The 19,255-nt window shown below is 49.0% G+C and overlaps 2 protein-coding genes across 2 annotated transcripts in view; both read left to right on the top strand.

The window, feature by feature from the left end:
- Flt3 (fms related receptor tyrosine kinase 3) overlaps window positions 1-2,187 on the top strand; it is an 88,657-nt gene extending 86,470 nt beyond the window's left edge. Inside the window, exon 24 of the mRNA XM_050161979.1 lies at window positions 1,640-2,187. Within this exon, the coding sequence (XP_050017936.1) occupies window positions 1,640-1,774 (135 nt within the window). The 3' untranslated portion in view covers window positions 1,775-2,187. The remainder of the gene's footprint in view (window positions 1-1,639) is intronic.
- A 4,999-nt stretch (window positions 2,188-7,186) lies between these two features.
- On the top strand, window positions 7,187-17,136 carry Urad (ureidoimidazoline (2-oxo-4-hydroxy-4-carboxy-5-) decarboxylase). Its single transcript, XM_050161977.1, is given in 3 exon segments — window positions 7,187-7,462; window positions 15,833-16,275; window positions 16,277-17,136. Coding segments are annotated over 3 exon segments (657 nt in total). The 5' UTR covers window positions 7,187-7,287; the 3' UTR covers window positions 16,316-17,136.
- The last annotated feature ends 2,119 nt before the right edge of the window (window positions 17,137-19,255 follow it).

The raw sequence follows: 19,255 nt of genomic DNA, 5'->3' as shown, positions 1-19,255 counted from the left end.
TAGAGCAGGCTGGCCTCAAAGTCAGAGATCCGCCTGCCTCTGCCTCCTGAGTGCTGGGATTAAAAGCATCTGCCACCACCACAGTCTGGCTAAGACCTGTTTCTTAATGTGGTTGGGGGGAGGGGACGACGACAACGGGACTGGGGGGGAGGAGGGGGGAGACAGGACCACTGTGATTTCATCCAACTGGCTCTTAGTTTAAAGTTCTTAGGAATCAGGTGTTGTGGTATGTGCTTCTAATCCCAGCACTCAGGAGGCAGAGGCAGGTGGATCTCTTTGAGTTCAAGGACAGCCGAGGCTGCACAGAGAAACCCTGTTTCTGGGATGTGGGAGCTCTTAAGGGTCCAGTGCCAAGTACTAGACAGCTAAATGAAACCCAATTGCTCCAAAAGCCACTGGCCTTCTCTAACTCAACATGAAACATGAGCATGGGCTCCTCCCAGCTGGGTCAGGGTGTCTGTGGGAGCTGGGGAGGGCTCTGACCTGATGCTGTGAGGCCCCATTCCAGCTCTACTGCCTACTCCTCACTGATGATGGTGAGACCCTTCTGTGGCCTCAGTGTTCCCATCTGTAAAATGGCTTGCAAAGCCAGCTGATCCTCTAGCAACAAGATCTTGGGGTTTCCTCACTAACTACTCCTCCTTGGCACTGCCAGCCATGGAGAGAGCTGTTCAAGTTGTGAGCCAAGGATGGAGCCTTGAACTCTCAAAGCCCAGGTTCAGATCCTGCCTCCACCACTTCCATCTTGTGTAGTGTTTACTACTTGACACTTTAATGTGGACACCTTGTGGGGTCAGGATTATAGTTCTATAAAGCATCTGCCCCTTTCCTACTTGTCATTAAAATGAGTGGCTGTTATTTAAGAAAATAAAAATATAAAGCTGGTGGGAGGTGCTAGATAGACAGTTCAGGGGTCAAGAACACTTGTTGCGGGCTGGAGAGATGGCTCAGTGGTTAAGAGCACTGGCTGTTCTTCCAAAGGTCCTGAGTTCAATTCCCGGCAACCACATGGTGGCTCACAACCATCTGTAATGAGGTCTGGTGCCCTCTTCTGACCTGCAGACATACAGACAGAATATTGTATACATAATAAAAAATAAATATTAAAAAAAAAAGAACACTTGTTGCTTGTGTAGAGGACCAGGGTTCCCTTCCTAGTACCTACGTTGTGGCTCACAATCACCTATAACTCCAGTTCCAGGGATCCGACACCCTCTTCTGGCCTCTGCAGGCCTGGTACTCATGTGGTGCACACACCAACAAGCAGGCACACATTCACTGTGTTTAAATAAAAGTAAATAAAACTTTTTAGAAGCTGAGACTATCCAAATTCATAATTTTGTTTTTTTTAAGATTTATTTTTTTATTCATGTGTATTAGTGTATTTGGGGGACCCTCAAAAAACAGTAGAGGGTGTTGATTCCCCCGGAGCTGGAGTTATAGACGGTTGTGAGCCACCACGTGGGTGGTGGGAATTGAACTCAGGTCCTCTGCAAGAGCAGCCAGTGCTCTAAACCGCTGAGCCACCTCTCCAGCCCCTACATCCACAATTTTTTAAATGGTCTGTATAAAAGTGAGCGTTGTTGAAGTCCTTTGCTTTCTGGCACACAGGTCACCCTTGCTCTCTTCCCTTTTCCAGATGTACCAGAACATGGGGGGCGACGTTCCAGAACATCCTTCCATCTATCAAAACAGGCGGTCTGTCAGCAGAGAGGAAGGCTCCAAGCCACCGTCGCCACAGGCCCAGGGGAAGATTCATAGAGAAAAAAGTTAGTGAGGGGGCTTCGTCTCCTGCCACCCTAGACAGGCTGTAGATTGCAGAGCCAAGACTAGCCTCGCCTCAGAGGAAGCGCCCTACCGGCTGCTGCTTTGCCGGTCTTTTCTCTAGATGCTGTCTGCCATTACTCTTGTTTCCAAAGTGACTTCTATGAAATCCACCCGCCCCTCGCGTGGACGGGAAGAGCCAATAGTGAGATTTATTGGTGAGCCTGCCTATATTGGGAGGCCTTCCCAGGCTGTCTTGAGGGGGAAACCGTGTATCTAAAATATAGTATATTCTTGTAAATACATAAAACAAGACAAAATTTAAAAGAAACATTTTTGCTAAGGAGAAGCTAAATATGATTTTTTAAAATCTACGTTTTAAACTAATATGTAACTTTTTCATCTGTTTAGTGATATATTTTATGGATGGAAATAAACTTTCTACTATAGAAATGGTGGCCTTTGAGCCTTTATTCAAACTGTTTAGGGGGGGCCCTAGCCGGAGCTCATGGCCTTCAGCGTGTGTTTTCATGTTTTTTTTTCTTGAGCAGGTGCATTCTGGGAGATGCTTCCGTGTTGTGGCTTGTCTTTGCACTAATTATGTAGCTCAGTCTGGCCTCAAGCCTGAGATGCTGGGGTTAATAGCATGCATCCTCACATCTGGCAGAAGGTCCACCTTTCATGAGACTATTAAAGGTACCCGAGTCCAGCAGGCTCAGGACAGCTGTGGCCATATCCGTTCTGCTCTTTGTAACTCCCTTTTCTCCTCTTTTGCTATTGATCTCTTGAAACTGAGCAACCTCCAATCCATGGGCTTACACATTTGGCGTGCTTTGACCCCTAGCATTGCTGAATGCCACTAGGTTCTGTCTTTTAGATCTCGTTTCGTCCTAAGACAGGACTTCAAGTGTCCCAGGCTGGACTCGGATTTACTGTGTCGCCCGAGGATGACCTTGAACTTCTGAAGCTCTGTTTATTAAACACCTGGGGTTCCTCAAACCCACAAGCCCTTGAAGGCACCATTCTGAGTTCTGATGTGGTGAATCTGACCCAGGACAGTTAGAATCTTTCAGTTTGTCATTTTGTGTCTGGCTTATTCCATGCAGCACGGTGTCCTCAATACCCATCCATATGTCGAGATGTGTGGAAATTCTCTTCCCTTTTAGGGCTACATCTTCTACTATGTGCACATAGCATGTTTTATTTGGCCATTGATCTGTCAACAGACCTTGGATTGCCTCAGCCTCTAGTTGACTGTTAAAATTGCTGCTGAGGACATGAGTGCAGAAATACCTTTCTCATTTAAAAATTTATTTTATTTTGAGACAAGATTATTATTATTATTATTATTATTATTATTGAATTTTTTTTGAGACAGGGTTTCTCTGTGTCACAGCTCTGGTGATCCTGGAACTCCCTTTGCTCTGTAGACCAGGCTAGCTGACCTTAAACTTAGAGATCCACCTGTCTCTACCTCCCAAGTGCTGGGATTAAAGGTGTGCACCACCACCTCGCTGGGGCAAGGTTTTATTATGTACCCCAAATTGGCCTTGAACTCAGGATCCTCCTGCCTCAGCTTCCCAAGTGCCTGTCCTGCTCCTCCTCCTCCACCCTGGCCTTCACACTTGGCTCTGAGAACCTAGCGTGGGACCCCAGGCGCTCTCAACTTCAAGGGTTTTGCTGGCTTTGCCTTCTCTCTGCGTTAACCCACCAGTGGTCTTTATCGATTTATAGTTTTCCGTGGTTTGGATGGAACTGGAAGAGAGAGCAGAGCTCTGGGCATTTGGAAAAGCCTCTTGAAATGCTCTTCATGAGATGCGCGCTGACGGCAATAAGGCAGAATGCTGATGGGCTAACTCTAGCAGTCTTCTCTCTTCTCTCAAAATGATTCGGCCCAGGATATGTGCACACTCTGTCCATGACATCTCTGTGGGTGGAGTCAAACACTCAATTCACACCCAGAGTCGGGTTCCTTGTGTGCAATGTTGAAATCGCCAAAGGACTTCATGTCCATGAAAATGAAGTCTCTTCAACAATGAGGACCCTAAAAGAGACAGACGTGGATCTAATCTACATGGGAAGAAGAAAAAGATAAGATCTCCTGAGTAAATTGAGAGCATGGGGACCTTGGGAGAGGTTTCAAGGGGAGGAGAGAGGCAAGGAGGGGAGCAGAGAAACATGTAGAGCTCAATAAAAATCAATTAAAAAAAGAAAAAAAAGAAACTTTTTGTAATATTCTATTTCATTAATTCTGATCGTTCTACTAAAAAAAGAAAGAAAATGAAGTCTCTTGTTTGTGAGTGTTATAAAAATGATATCGGAGTCTATGTATACTTCCAAATACTTCTTTCAAGAAGCACAATCTTGGGCCTGGAGAGACAGTTAATAGTCCGTAGCTCCTGCAGGGACCTGAGTTTGCTTCCCAGCACCCATTCCTGGGAACTCCCAATACCTGTAACCCCAGTTCTAGGAGATCTGACACCTCCTGGCTCCAGAGACGCTACATGCACATGGTGTACCCACATTCAGGCATATACAGAGACATGAAATAAACCCAGAAATTCTGTTTCTAAAGCACAACTAGACTTGCTCTTTAGAGATGTATTCGTGTTATGCGGTGAGCATCCCTAATCCCTAACATCGAAGCCCAGAATCTGAACCCCAGAACATGAGCCTCACATACGGAAAATTTCATGCCTGGCCCCTGGATGAAGGGGAGCTCACATTATTGCACCGAGCTACCATCAGGCTGTGCACATAAGGTGCACATGAGGTGTAAATGGATTTTGTAAATTATATGTACGAAAATACTCCAATCACGGCACATTTAGAATTCAGTTCCACCATTCTAAGTAAGGGTTGTCCTACCTGTTTAATATTTTCTGACGCTCCTCATTTTGCTGATGTCCTGTGTAAAGACAGTCCTTGGTCACCATGGTTGTTCATTCTCAAACTAATGCTTCTGGCCATGTTGGGGATAGGTTTGTGGTATCTTCACAGAAAGTGAAATTGGGATTATGCTCATGGTCACTTTAGTTTGGGTCAAGCTGTATCCCTGATGGGATCCCTATTTCTTTTCTTTTCTTTCCTTTCTTTTTTTTCTTTTTCTTTTAAGAAAGGTTTATTGAGTACACTACAGGAGGTTCCCAGCTGGGCAGTAACAAGAGTACTGCTTGCTATAACTTCCCACTTTATTTATTTATTTATTTTTGGTTTTTCGAGACAGGGTTTCTCTATGGTTTTGGAGCCTGTCCTGGAACTAGCTCTTGTAGACCAGGCTGGTCTCGAACTCACAGAGATCTGCCTGCCTCTGCCTCCGGGATTAAAGGCGTGTGCCACCACCGCCCGGCATAACTTCCCCCTTTAAACATTTTTCAGAATTTTATATTTACCCCTCTCTCTTCCCCCTCTAATTCCTCCCATGTCTCACCCCCACTGCCTATCAAGTTCATGACTGACATCTCCTATAACTATTGTTTTACACACACACACACACACACACACACACACACACACACACCCTACTGAATCCACTTAGCAGTGCTCATATGTACATGTGTTTAGCCCTTGATTGCCTTTACAATTGGTCAAAATGCAGAGAATAAGTGACCCTGGTGTGTCCAGCCCCTGGTGCGTACACAATGCAATTCCTACACCCAAGCCCCAGGAGACACCAGGAACGTGGTTGTAGAAAGAATTTAAGAGCCAGAAAGGACCAGGACACCTGCTTCTAGGCAGGACAGTGAAGCAGCACCCATCTGATATCAACAACATGGTAGCCTAGACCTGCATAATGAACGACCCCAGCGTCTGGCAAGGTCTCACCCTCCTTAACATCCCCTAAGAGGAGTCTGGGCTAAAGCAATCCCTTCCAGCAGTGCTCTACGGCGATTTGCCAGCAGATGGCGCCCGAGCACCATCGTTTCTAAACGAAGTCACAAACACCAGGCCTGACTAGTTACCGCCCCTTGGTTCCTGGAAAGACAAATACTGAGTGAAAGGAAAGCCTTTGGAGATAATTTACCCAGGGTGCAATCGTTTCTGGATTCACGGTAACGAGAGATTCTTGTGCTGCCCCTAGTGCTGCCCCTAGTCCAACATTTACTGAGGTCCCCCTGAGATCAGCGCCTCCTGTACCCCTTCTCATCCTCACACCCTCCACAGTGGGTGCCTTCCTGTCTGGCCCCCAACACCCCCCCACACACACACACACCCCACACCCCGTCTCTGGTACTCCATCCTAATCTTTCCTATGCTCTTTTTCCGTGAAGGACTCTCCTGGTAATACCTTAGCTGAACTCTTCGGTCACAATATCGTCTGTTTGCTTCACTGCTCCTGTGGATAAGAAAACAACCTGGGGGAGGTTATCGTTGAAAGATTGAAACTGGCGGAACCTGGAGGCAGATTTGACACCTTCTTCCGTAGGTACTGACATTCACGTGTGTACACACATAAAAAATAAAAAGGAGGCCGGACAGTGGGGACTCACGCCTTTAATCACAGCACTTGGGAGGCAGAGGCAGGCAGATCTCAGCGAGTTCGAGGCCTGCCTGGTCTACAGAAAGAGTTCCAGGACAGCCAGGGCTACAATGAAACCCCACCTTGATAAAACAAAACTAAACAAGTAAATAAAAAAATCTTTTTTTAAAAAAAAAGGAAAAAATAACACACAAGGAAGCAGAACTCCCCCGAGACACCTCACTGTTTCATATACACTAATGATCTGTTGTGTTGAGCATTTGGGGTACAAACAAAGATTAAAACACGGTACCTAGCCTCTAGGGCAGAGTTTCTCAACATGTGGGTCAAAACCCCCTTTGGGGTCAAATGACCCTTTACAGGGGTCGCAGATCAGATACCTTGCATATCAGATATTCACACTGCAATTCATAACAGTAGCAAAATTACAGTTATGAAGTAGCAATGATACACATTCTGTGGTTGCGGGTCGCCGCAACATGAGAAACTGTAGTGAAAGGTCGCAGCATTAGGAGGATTGAGAGTCATTTTTCTAGAGCAACAGTAAGGAAAGATGAGAAACCAACTTCCAAGGAGGAGGACCTGTGACCTGCCTGAATTTCCAGGAAAAGCTTTCCCAGGAACAACCCAGGTTCTGTTCCCAGCGCCCACGTGCTGATCCACAACCACCTGTAACTCCAGTTTCAGGGGGTCCCACACCCTCTGCTGGCTCTGAGGTTGGCCAAACTTGCTCGGGAACTTTCCCTATGCAGAAGTCCCTGCTCCCTTGTCCATGGCCTTAAGCCTGGGTGGAATAAAACTTAGTGGTAGAATGCTTGCCTAGCACGTGTGGGTTCTGCCCCCAGCACATATATCACCCCCTAGCACCAAGGAAACCCTTAAACCCGTGTTTACGCATTGCAGGAACATTCTGGACAGGCTCCTCCCAGGGGCATTTAACCCAGCTCGGCTGGTGTTGCACAAGGCTAGCCTGTGTGTTCAGCAAATACAAGCGTGCGAGGAAGAGTCGGTGCCACTCACTGGAAGAGAGCAGAATCTCAGCCATGGACATGGAGAAGGTCAACTCCATGGGCTTCGGTGAATTTGTGGATGTGTTTGGGAACGTCATTGAAAAATGTCCTCTGGTCGCAGCTGCCGTTTGGTCCCAGCGTCCATTCTCTGGCTCGGAAGACTTGGAAAAACACTTTTTTGATTTTATCGATGCTCTTCCAAGGTCAGGTAAGACTTCCGGCCCTTGAGCTCACAAAGCGATTTCCAATATTGTATAGAAAAATATTTTAGATTGGTTTAGCCCTGTTGCTTATACTTACAGTTATCTAGCTGGTTTTATTGGAAGGGTTAGCCTTTCAAGGTGCTAGGCTCTAAGTAGAGTCAAGAGTGTGTCCGGTAAGACAGCGTGGCGAACATTGGAACCTGGAGGTCACGAGTGGGAACCGGGCAAAGGCCTTGGTGTGTTAGAAGCCAAAGGGCAGTCTGAGACAGGCCCCTTTCAGCCGCCCAGGGTCCACCTTGGCAGTGCTCTGGGTACAAAAGAGAGGGCAGCGAATATATCTCAGGGACCTCCAAGGGGAGTGCAAAACTGGCTCCTTCACAAGAGAAAGTCAGTTTGGACCAGACAAAGAAAGTACTTGTACTCAGATCCAAGGCTCTGTTGGGGGGAAGAAGAAATGCTTAAGCAAGTGGTGTGTTCGTGGAAGAGAGAAAGCCCTGAAGCATTTGGGGCCGTGAGGTGGGGAGAAGAGAAAGTAGGGGTTCAGACTGATTGGTACCCAAAAAGCACAGAGGCCAAAGGCATGCAGTCCTTGCTCGCGGGCTATTTGGGTTCCAGAATAAGCCAGACATGCCCTTGGGGACTTGAGGCAGGAGGGTGACCCTGTGGTCTCACAAAGGGACAGGCACACACTGCTGCCTTCAGGACAACTGCGGTGGCCAGTGACTTCCCCTCCTCACCTGGACGTCCTCATAAGAGAACTCAGAGTTCTCAGCAGGTAAGAGCACTGGCTGCTCTCCCAGGGGCCTAGAGGCCAAGTCTCAGCACCAACACAGCTGTCACAAATGCCTCTGAATGGAAAAACCTCATGTCCTCTTCTGGCCTCGGTGGCCATCAGGAACGCATGTGGTGCACAGACTATGCAGGCAAACCCAAAAATCTAAGGGTGCGTCTATCTCAAACGGAAGCCTGGTGGCCCTAGCCCATAATCCCAGTACTCACTGAGCTGCATTCAATCCTTCCACATTGTTTCTAACCAACAACAGCTAGTAACTCAATGTCTTTTAAGGCTCCGTTTTTAAAATGAATCCAACATAATTTTTAAAATTTATTTCCTTATGTAACTATGCGTGTGACAGAGTGTATCTCTGTGCGCCTCGTGAATGCAGGTGTCTGTGGAGCCCGAAGTAGGTATCAGAGCCCCTGGAACTGGAGTTATGGGCCATTGTGAACCACCTGATGTGGGTGCTGGGAACTGAACCCAGGTCTTCTGCAAGAGTAGCCAGTGCTCTTATCTACGGAGCCATCTCTTGACCCCAATCTAAAGGTTTTTGAAGAAAATGACCAAACTAGAAGTTAATCCCATGACTTCTGGAGGATTTTCTAGATAATCTAAAAACAAAATTAGAAAGGTGTGCATGTGTGTGTATGCGTGTGCATGTGTGTGTATGCGTGTGTGTGCACTCTCACAAACATGCACATGTGCTGTGTGTGGTATATGTCTGTGTGCACACACGTGGGGTGGGTACTCACATAGAGGAGAACTTCAGGTATCTTCCCCTTTCTCTCGGCTTTTTCCCTTTGGAACAGGGTCTCTCACTGAACCCAAAGTTTGTTTTAGCCAGAATGACCTGCAAGCCTTGGAAGAATCTGCCTGTACCCGCCTTCAACACTGGAATAGCCAGCCAAGCAAGGCTTTTGACCGGGGTGCTGGAGACTCAAGTTCTCACATCCCTGTGCGATCTTTTGCCTTTGGACAACTAGGATCTTTGCCGTTTAAGGGTAGAAATGACCTAAAGGGAGTGCCTTACCGTATGTCTCTGTTGCTGTAACAATTTTGGGGTTGAAAGGGTTTGTATGAATTACACTTCCACATCACAGTCCATGTGGAGGGAATTCAGAGCAAGGAGCTCAAGGCAGGAATCTGGAGGCAGAAACTGAAGCAGAGACCACGGAGGAACACTGTTTATGTGCTTGCTGTCTCTGCTTCTCTCCGCTTCCTTCCTTATCCAGTTCAAGCCCAGCTGCCTAAGGATGGCACCACCCACAGTGGGCTGGGCCCTCCCTCATCAATTATCAATTAAGAAAATGCCCCACAAGCCAGGCAGTGGTGGTGCATACCTTTAATCCCAGAAGACAGAAGCAGGTGGATCTCTGTGAGTTTGTGACCAGCCTGGTCTACAGCAAGTTCCTGGATAGTCAGGGCTACAAAGAGAAACCCCATCTTGAAAAACCAAAGAAGAAATGAGAAGAAAAGAAAGAAGAGAAAGAAAAAGTGCCCGGCAGACTTGGCCACAGACTGATCTAATAGAAGTAATTCTTTGATTAAAGTTTCCTTTTCACAGATGACGAGTTAGTTTGTGTCAAAGTGATAAAAATGAAGTATCACGTGGATAAGGGGTGGGGGTGGATGAAACACTGTTATTCCTAGAGAAGGGTCTGTTTGGATTATACTTTTTAAGTAATTTATTTATTTTTGTTTTATACTCATTTGTTGTTTTGCCTGAATGTACTTCTGTGTGAGGGTGTCAGATCTTGAAGTTACAGACAGTTGTTAGCTGCCATGTGGGTGCTGGGTCCTCTGGAATTGAACCCAGGTTCTCTGGAAGAGCAGCCAGTGCTCTTCTGGACCATCTCTCCATCCTCATGGGTTAGCTTTTAAAAGGAAGGAATGGAGGGAAGGAAGAAGGGGGGAAGGGAGGGAAAAAGAAAGAAAGAAAGAGAAAAAGAAAAAACTTTCTTCCTTGGTCAGAAAACTGGATTTTTAGAGTAAAAGTGAGGTTGCCCTCTCCTTTAAGTTAAACTATGATGTATAGTGTCCACTAGATGGCAGTAGAGGATTACTATTGGGCCCAAGCCTCACCTAATTCAGCACGTCTAACCTATCAGCTCTCATAGTCCTAAGCATAGGTGGCAGCTGTGGGAAAGGAAAGGAAGGGAGGTTGAAACCAAAGGCGCTCCTAGGCTAGGGAAATGAACCCCACCTAAGGCTGTGGGGTCCAGCTCCAGTGCCAACCCAAACCTACAGCAATAAGCCCCCCCCTCTCTCCCTCCCTCCCTCCCTCTCTCTCTCCAGTCTCTGCCAGTTTCTCTCCATCCTTGTCTCTCCATCTCTATTTGTGTCTCTCTCTTCTCTGTCTTTGTCTCTAGCACCCTCCACCGTGTGTGTGTGTGTGTGTGTGTGTGTGTGTGCGCACACGCGCAAGCGAGCGCGCGCCCATGTGCAATAACTTTGCCATACCAATACAAGCTGTTTGTACTGTGGTTGGGGTAGTGGAGACGGTGAGACCTGCTGGCTGTCCAGGAGAGAGAGCTAAAGTCAACAAGATTTAGGTAGGTGGGTTTGCCAGAGGGAGATCAAAATCAATAAATGCTAAAGATAACCCCTCAGTACCTTGTCTGAGTGGCCGTGTGGGGGTGCTATAATTTTCTGGGGGTACAGAAGACAAAAAGCAAAAAATTGGGATCTTGTTAGTTCTGGTCCTAATAAGAATTAAAATGAAGATGCTGTATGTACTACTGGATAAGAGAAAGGGAACATGGTGAAGCTAAGGACAAACTAGATCTTGGGGTCATGAAAGAACTCACTGCACTTAAAACTGCATGGCTGACTGGGGGTGTGGCTCAGGGGCAGAGTGTGTGCTTAACAAGCAGGGGAACCTGAGGGTGACCCCTGGCCTGACACTATAAAGATTTAAACATGGACCCGATGGTGGGGCAGGAGAGGGAGTTCGGTTTGTTGGTAGAGAGGTTGTCTAGGATGTGGAAGCCTTGGGTTTGGTTCCCAGGACACAGCACAGTCCAGACACAAAGGCTGTATGCCCAGCACGTGGGACATGGACGCAGGAAGGTTATCCTCAGCCACATATGGATTCTGAAGCCAGCCTGGACTACAAGAAACCCTGTCTCTGAAGAAAAAATTAACAGAACAAAAGAAAACCCCTAGACAAGAACACTTAACTCTGTAAATAAGAAAGGGAGAAGCGAGTCCCGCCCCTTTTAGTGCTAACATCTGGGCTGAGCCACACAAGGACAGGCACCTGAAGCAGGAGGGATGCCAGGGTCTGGCCCATGGGCTCAGGCTAGACTGCTGTTCTTTGATGAGGGCAGATTGGTTGTGGGAGGGGTCAGAGACTTGATAGAGTGACCTGGATGGAGAAGCGCAGAAGTAAACAACGTGAAAGTGAGCCGGCCAGAGAAATAAGAAAAAAGTGGTGGGGAGCCAGGAGCTCCATGGGGGCTCTAAATCTGCCTTTGGGAAGCATGGTTCTCAGTGGCGCCCCACTGTGGAATAAGGAGGGTGCAGAAAGCTATGCATGACTTGTAGATGTGACATCTGAGAAGGAAAGTCACAAGTAAACTCAAGACACCAAAACCAGGAGCTGAAGAGATGGCTCAGTGATTAAGAACACTTACAGCCCTTGCATGGGATCCCAGTTCAGTTCCCAGCACCTCGAGTGACCAAAAACCACCTGGAAATCTTGTTCCATGGGATCAGATGTCTCTTGCCTGCAAGGGCATCCACAAGTATGTAACACACAAGCACGCACACAAGCGCGCACACACATACACATATACAACTAAAAACAAACCACAGGTGGAAACGCTGTGGACTGACCCCAGAGCATGCGCAATAAAGCTACTGGAGCCCCCGGGGCAAGGGGACCTAGAGGCTGCCTTGAAACTGAATGAACAAGAGAGAAGCGGTTGGGTGTGTGCATGGCACCCACATGTATGTCTCTCTCTCTCTCTCTCTCTCTCTCTCTCTCACACACACACAATTCAAAACAAAGAAACCACATGTGAAATTCAGTGTGGGTAATTCATGTAATTCCAGCACTTGGGAGGAAGACCAGGCAAACAAGGGCATTGCCTTGGCAAAATGAGACTCTGTCACCAAAGGAACACTGTGGCTAGAGAAGCAGCTCAGAGGTTAATAGCAAATGCTGCTCTTGCTGAGGAGCTGAGTTCTGTCTGTTCCCAGTATCCACATCAGAGCTCACAACCAATCACCAGCTCCAGGGGATGGATGCCTCAATAGCTGGCAAGCGCGCATGCTTCTGGGCACACACTCCCGTGTAAACACACGAAAATTTAAAAATAAATATCTTCAGAAGGTCTCCTTTTGGGGCTGGTGAGATGGCTCAGTGGTTAAGAGCACTGACTGCTCCTCCGGAGGACCTGGGTTCAATTCCCAGCACCCACATGGCAGCTCACAGCTGTCTGTAACTCCAGTTCAAGAGAATCTGACATCGTTATACCAATGCACATGAAATAAAGTTAAATAAAGTTTAAAAAAATCATACTATAAAAATAAATAACAGGTCTCCTTTTAAAATAACTCTGTGTGTGTGTGTGTGTGTGTGTGTGTGTATGTATGTAAGAACACGGGTGAAGGAGTTGGTCTTTACTAGATGACATAAGACCATCCCTTGTGCCAGGAGTGGGGGGCGCATGACTGGTGTAGACAGAGGGGCACAGAAGAGCCACAATGGGTTTCTAGGCAGTTGCTGCTTGCTCAGAGGGCACTGTTGTCAGCCCTACCCTTCTCTGGACTCTCAGCAAGTCTTCTTGGTGCGGTTGCCCTCTGTTCCCAGTGACCAATACCTACCTGCTCCTCGCCTCGTCCTGACACCCAGTGACACAGCTGGGGAAATCTGAGTTTCCATGAGATGTTATGAAACAAATGAGGGTGCCAGAGACTGCCCGCACTGGGCCACCCACATAGGGGAGACTCCGGAATGCGAGCTGTCTTCCAGTCTCCAGCCTCCTTTTGGGATTAATGGCCTCAGCTGTGGGTACCTTGAAGGAGATACAGTGCAGATGGGAACTAGGGAGGCCCTTGCTGTATATCCGTAGGCAGATGGGCGCTAGCCTCTGCAGTACCCAAGGGACCAGTGATTTGGAGCAGCTGAGGAGGGGACCGTGACTGGGCAAGTCAGCCAGCTTTATTTCTTCTGGTAGGCTACCATTCCAGTTCTTTATTGTCTGTGCCGCTGAAAGGCGTGTGTGTGTGTGTGTGTGTGTGTGTGTGTGTGTGTGGTGTGTGTGTGTGTGTACGCGCGCGCGCGCGTGTGTGTGTGTGTGGTGTGTGTGTGTGTGTGTGTGTGTGTGTAAATTTCGGTTCCGCTAATTTAGCGTAATTTTCTCCTGCCCTTTGCCCTACTCTATTCTAGGCCTCTTTTCTCTTCCCCCTTCTTGTCTTCTCTGCAAGAGTGGCAAACACATCTCACTCCTAGGCAAACATTAACTCAGGCGATGCTTTCAAGAGGGGAAGATAAACCTAGGAGGAGTGAGAAGTGAGGTGTAAGGGCAAGAAGGTTTGGGGGGTGGCGCTGCTAGGCAGCCCGCACCCGGTCCACGCATGCGCAACAGCAGGTTCCTGGGGTGGGGGGAGACTTCCCACTCCGGTGAAGCCCACCAATAACTGCATCGATGGCAGCTCGGCAGCTCGAACTGACCTGGGAGCACACGCAGTAAAGCAATTGGATCCTCCTGGGAGAGGTGGCCCAGAGGCTGCTTGTTTTAACTCTAACAAGAGAGGATCAATGTGGGTGCGCAGTCTTTTAGTAGCGTAAATGTGCAGCCAAGGCTGTCTGCCCATCCTGGGATTGGATGGATGTGGGGAGAACCTGTCCTGAGTGGCGTGGCAACCACCAGCCCTCTGGCCTCCCAGGTGGGAAATGTAACACACACGTTTTCGCACCACACGGAAAGCTCTCTCGACTGCAGAAGAGAGAACTACTCGGGAGTGGTGGTCTAGAATTAGGATACCCATGACGGGGAGGGGGCAAGAATGGAACTGGTGACCAACTCCTCTTAGCCTTGCAGAGACAGGCAAGTCATTACAGGGGGCTGTGGGCTTAGAGGGGGCTGTGGGCTTAAAGCGAACTGTGTGCAGGTGCGCAGCTCAGTGACCTTGGGCAGATGAACTGACGTTTGTTTTCTGAGCCTTTGCTCGATATTCTTTTCTAAAATGGATTTAATTTTTATTTATGTGGGTGTGATTGTATGACACTCATTTGTGCGCCGCGGTGCCCAAGGAGGCCAGAAGAAATTGTCTGATCCCTGGAGCTGGAGTTCCGTATACAGAACGCAGGCCACGGATTTGCTTTGGTGCCCGCTTTACTTTCCATCCTGTTATGGAGGCGGGGTGGGGGTAACTTTTGGGGAAGGGGAGGCTGCACCATATTTAAAGGGGGTTTTCCTCTCTGTGAGTATTGAGATACAACTTACTAAAGGGTGTTTTAATCAGTTCCCATTTCCAACAAAGCTGCACCTATTCCCACTGCCAAAGGGAGATAGACACCTACCTGCTTTGTGGAATAGAAAGGCGGCTGCATCTCATAGTTCCGTTTTCCTGGACTTGCTATGAACATGAACTGCTTGTGCGTTAGGTGCCAGGGTATGGGGAAATGAGTTATCTTTAGTTCTCCATAATCGGTAAATTAGGTGTCACTCTCCTTCTTTTACGGAGGGCCGCCCTTCTGGGCACATTTGAGATCTTGTCTAGCCAGGGAATTTCAGTTCGCGTTCTTCACAGTGCTTAAACGACACGACCTGCCAGGACGGCCGGGAGTCCCCTTAAATTAGAACCCCGGGCGTCACAGCTAGACTTTCCCAAAGCGAGAGGCCTAGAAGAACGAGAGCTTCCGCCCACGCGGGCTCTTTTGGTATCTGAAGTCAGACAGAGAAGGAGTAACAACACAACCCCAGAGTGAGTGATTTTAATTAAAGAAACAAAACAAACAAAAAACCAAAACAATAATAAAAAGGCAAGCCGCTTTCATCAAGAGCGGAAGGATTTCGATGAAATGGGATTCTTTTCGGTTAGCCCTCAAGGTTCATTGACTGTTTCATCCCAGAGACCCAGAACTCACACTTAGAGTCACAAAATTTAGGCATTTATTTGCAAAGCCCCTGGACCCACTCCGCTCCAGCCTGTTCTTCTTTGAGGCAGAACGAAACTCATTCCAGGACTTTTGGCGGAAGTCTTCAGGCCTTCGCATCCGGCTCCTTTTCAACATCAAAGCCCCCCTGAGAGCAAAGGACTTTGAAAAGATAGGAGTAGCTAGGACTTCTTATCGCTTCCCAGCTCTCCCAGAGCAGGTCGTAAATTCCCAGNTCTCCCTCCCTCCCTCCCTCTCCTCCCTCTCCTCCCTCTCCCTCTCTCCGCCCCCCCCTCCAGTCCAGGATCCCCCCCCAAGGTCTGAAAGGCCAAACCTGTCACTCGCGCCCCGCCCCCGGGTCCTGGCGGGGGACGGAGGGACCCGCATCCCGTTATTGGAGAGGGACACCACTATCCAGGGACCCAGTTTGGCTTTCTGAAGTGCAGGGAGTAACCCTCTGCCGGTGTGTGTCTGTGCTTCTCTCCGCAGGCCAGGAGGGCATCCTACGTTGTCACCCGGACCTAGCGGGCCGAGATCTGCAGCAGGGCACGCTCACCGCCGAGTCGCGGCGGGAGCAGAGCCAAGCGGGCCTCACCAGCCTGGACACAGACGACCGGCTGCGGCTGCAGCAGCTCAACGCGCTGTACCGCGAGCGCTTCGGTTTTCCATTCGTGCTAGCTGCGCGCCTGAGCGACTGCGCCGCAGTGCCCCGGGAGCTAGCCCGCCGGCTGCATTGCCAGCCCGAGTCCGAGCTGTGCACTGCCCTGGGCGAGGTGAAGAAGATCTGCCACTTGCGCCTGGCGGATTTGCTAGGCGCCGGTCCCGCCAGTGTGGAACCGCAGCGGGACTGGGGATCCGAACGCCAGCAGGATGCGCCACAAAGGGAACTTGGCGCAGCACACCCTTCGCCGGAGGTTGGCTCCGGCCTGGAAGGACAATCCTCTCACCCACACAAAGCAAGTGGAGAACTGAAGCAATCACACGAGCAATGAATGCATCCTTTGTGCACTCATCCACATGAACACGCGTCGCCAAAATATGTCAAAATTCTAGAGAGTTTAGCGCTTTGCCCCGGATTTATCCAGATCACTGCTTCAATTCTCCATTCGCCTTGCGGTCTGCCGACACTACAGCTTTAGCGAATTGAAAGCTCCCATCTGGCTCCCCATTCTCTCCTGCTAAGCAGGAACAAGCAATGCAAAAGGCACTGAAAGGGGAGTCTTGTATTCCATAGTGATTTTTCTTTTCCCACTTCATTTGATTTACCTGATATTTACACGTGAGCAGAAGCGACTGTCTCACTCTGAGACACTCATGAAAGCTGAAGTTGGGAGGGGGGAATTAAAACATTGGTTTTGGTCCCAGGTGATCATCTAGCAGTGGGAGCTGAGTTCTCTTACTCAACTACCAACTTGGGGACTATGCTCTGCAGAGATCAGTGTGTGTGTGTGTGTGTGTGTGTGTGTGTGTGTGCCCAAGTTGGAAAGTTTTGATGGTCAGGAGCCAGTGTCACCCTTGTCCCTCCAAAAGGTCAGCCTTTGGTGGTGGACTGGACAGCCCTACGAGCTACCCAATATTAAAATAACAATACTCATTGGACAGCCATGGGTGTTGTGGAGCCCTGGATGAAGATGGTATCCATAGTGCTGGTAATAGGGGGGTAGAGATGATGCAGATAGAAATCTATAGAACAAGTCAGATTTGGGAACCTGGAGATCCAGAGTCAGTCAGCCTGCTGTGGTCTCTGAAGAAGTGACATCACCAGCAGGAGACGCAGTCACAACATCCCCCCTCCCCCCCCCCCCCTCGACCACCAGAGAGAGAGAGAGAGAGAGAGAGAGAGAGAGAGAGAGAGAGAGAGGGGAGGGGAGTTAATGAGTCCCAAGAATACTACTTAGGCTTCTCTTGGTCCAGAGAAAACACAATCATTCATGACTTCCGCAACAAGACAGGTGGAAGCACAGTTGATTTTCATTAGCAAACGACCAAATAAAACAAAATGTACTCTCCCCCTTTTCCAGAACTTTGGGTTCTGGGGGTCCACAGAAATAATCCCCTCCAGGAGCACTCAGAATCAAAGGAAAGGAACCTGTTACCTCTTCTGTCACCTCATCTATGTCCCTGAGCAGTGTGGGCAAGAGCAACTGGGGATGAAGGAGTGGATGCCTTGGAAGGCGCCTGCTATCAGCATCCTATGGTGGGCCACCTGGGGGACAGGAGCTCCAAGCCAAAGACTCAAAATCCACTACACTCAAAGCTTTCTGTGTAGCCCTGGGGTAAACCCAACCCTTAGATAAGGGCCCTAAAATGTAGCATCCACCCTCTTTATGTAAATTTGATAAACCGAAGATGCAGAGAATCCAACGGGGCAAGATTCCCAGGGCTATTTTTAGAATCATAGATGCAATCTGTGCTTCTCGGGAACGACCGGGTCTAACTAGTGACATAACCGCATTGCAGCCCTCAAGAGATTATCCAGTCTTTTACCCCTGAGGGAAAGGGCACGGGTTGGGCAGTTGCTGGCGTCCCTTTGGAAGGAGGTGGAGGTGAGGTGACCAGAGAGGGCTACTCAAGGACTCTTCCCAGCCTGGAGGCCAGGGCTGGACGTGCGACGCAGGAAGAGAGGGAGCTGGGAAAGAACGGTTGCCGCACCTGAGGGCCCTTTCTGGGGAGCCCAGTGTCAAAGCCCCCCTCCCTCCCTCCGCCCCAGGCCCGAGGCTGGTGGCGGGTGACCGGTGCTGCAGAGAGGTGGCTCGCAGTTTCCTTTCTTCGTGTCTGGGCTCCAACAGTGGCAAGCCTGTGCCTGGCGCTGCCCCTTGTTCCTTCCCCTCTCTGGTGCGCAGCATGCGGGAAACCAGCCCGCGCCGCAGGCACCTCAAGGTGCTTGCTCCGTCGGGCAGACTCAGCGAACACCAGGAGGGCGCAGGGACAGCTGGTTTGCATTTGGTGGGAACAATATTTTACTTACGAATTCGTCAAGGAAAAAAAAAGATTGAGAATGAAAAAGAACCAGACAGCCCAAGGATTCGAGGACTGGGTGTTTTGACTCCAGTAGGTAACAGTTCACCACAGGGTATACACACACACACACACACACACACACACACACACACGGGGGGGGGAGTGCTTCGTTCTTCACCTCCCCCACAGTTACAGCCCCTCACAAAAACATCCAAGCCCAGCAGGGTACCTCAGCCCAAGGCTCAGCCTGGAAATCAGGAGCCCATTTCTGAGCTAGTCGCTCACCTTTGTAACTGGGGAGTGTAGATGGTTAAAAAAAAAAAAAACTAAAAAACGTATTCTGTGCCTTGGGCTTTAAAGAAGCTGGTATTTAGTGAGGGGAGGAGCGGGGAAGAGACTTATTCGATGCCTAACCTTTGTTCGTTTTTTTTGAAGAGACACCTTTCCAATTGAGTCACAGAATGTCAGTTGCGGTATTAAAAAATGGAGATTTCCCCCGCCCCTAGAAAGTGTTTACTACGAGACAAGAGTGGATGGAGACCTTTGCAGTCAGTCGGAGAAACTAGAATAGAACTTCTGGGGGAATGTATTCCATAACTAGGAAGACTGAAGAAAGCAGATGCTCCCCAGAGAAAGCAGTCTGGAATGTGGGTCAGCATTGTAGCAATGCAGAGCCTGACTGCTCCGGCACTGTGGTGCCTATAGGGCGGGGAGTTCTCAGTCCTTGATCCTGATAGTTGGTTTTGTACTGGGGATGTTTCCAGGGTGGCACCAACAGACATAGTAATAATTAACGTCTGTACAGACTGCTGCATGGCAAAGATCAGACATATCGCTGCAGATCTGAGCATAGCTGTGAGACCTTGGGAGGATCTCCAGTCCTCTCTGGTCTTTGTAAAATGGCAACTTGTGTAGATTCTAAGTGTCACTGCCACTGCCACCACCACCACC

Source organism: Alexandromys fortis, unplaced genomic scaffold (genome assembly GCF_014885135.2).
Source record: "Alexandromys fortis isolate MF-2015 unplaced genomic scaffold, M_Fortis_MF-2015_v1.1 scaffold_118, whole genome shotgun sequence".
In the NCBI taxonomy this organism is placed as follows: Eukaryota; Metazoa; Chordata; class Mammalia; order Rodentia; family Cricetidae; genus Alexandromys; species Alexandromys fortis.
This window is presented reverse-complemented; position numbering and strand designations above follow the sequence as displayed.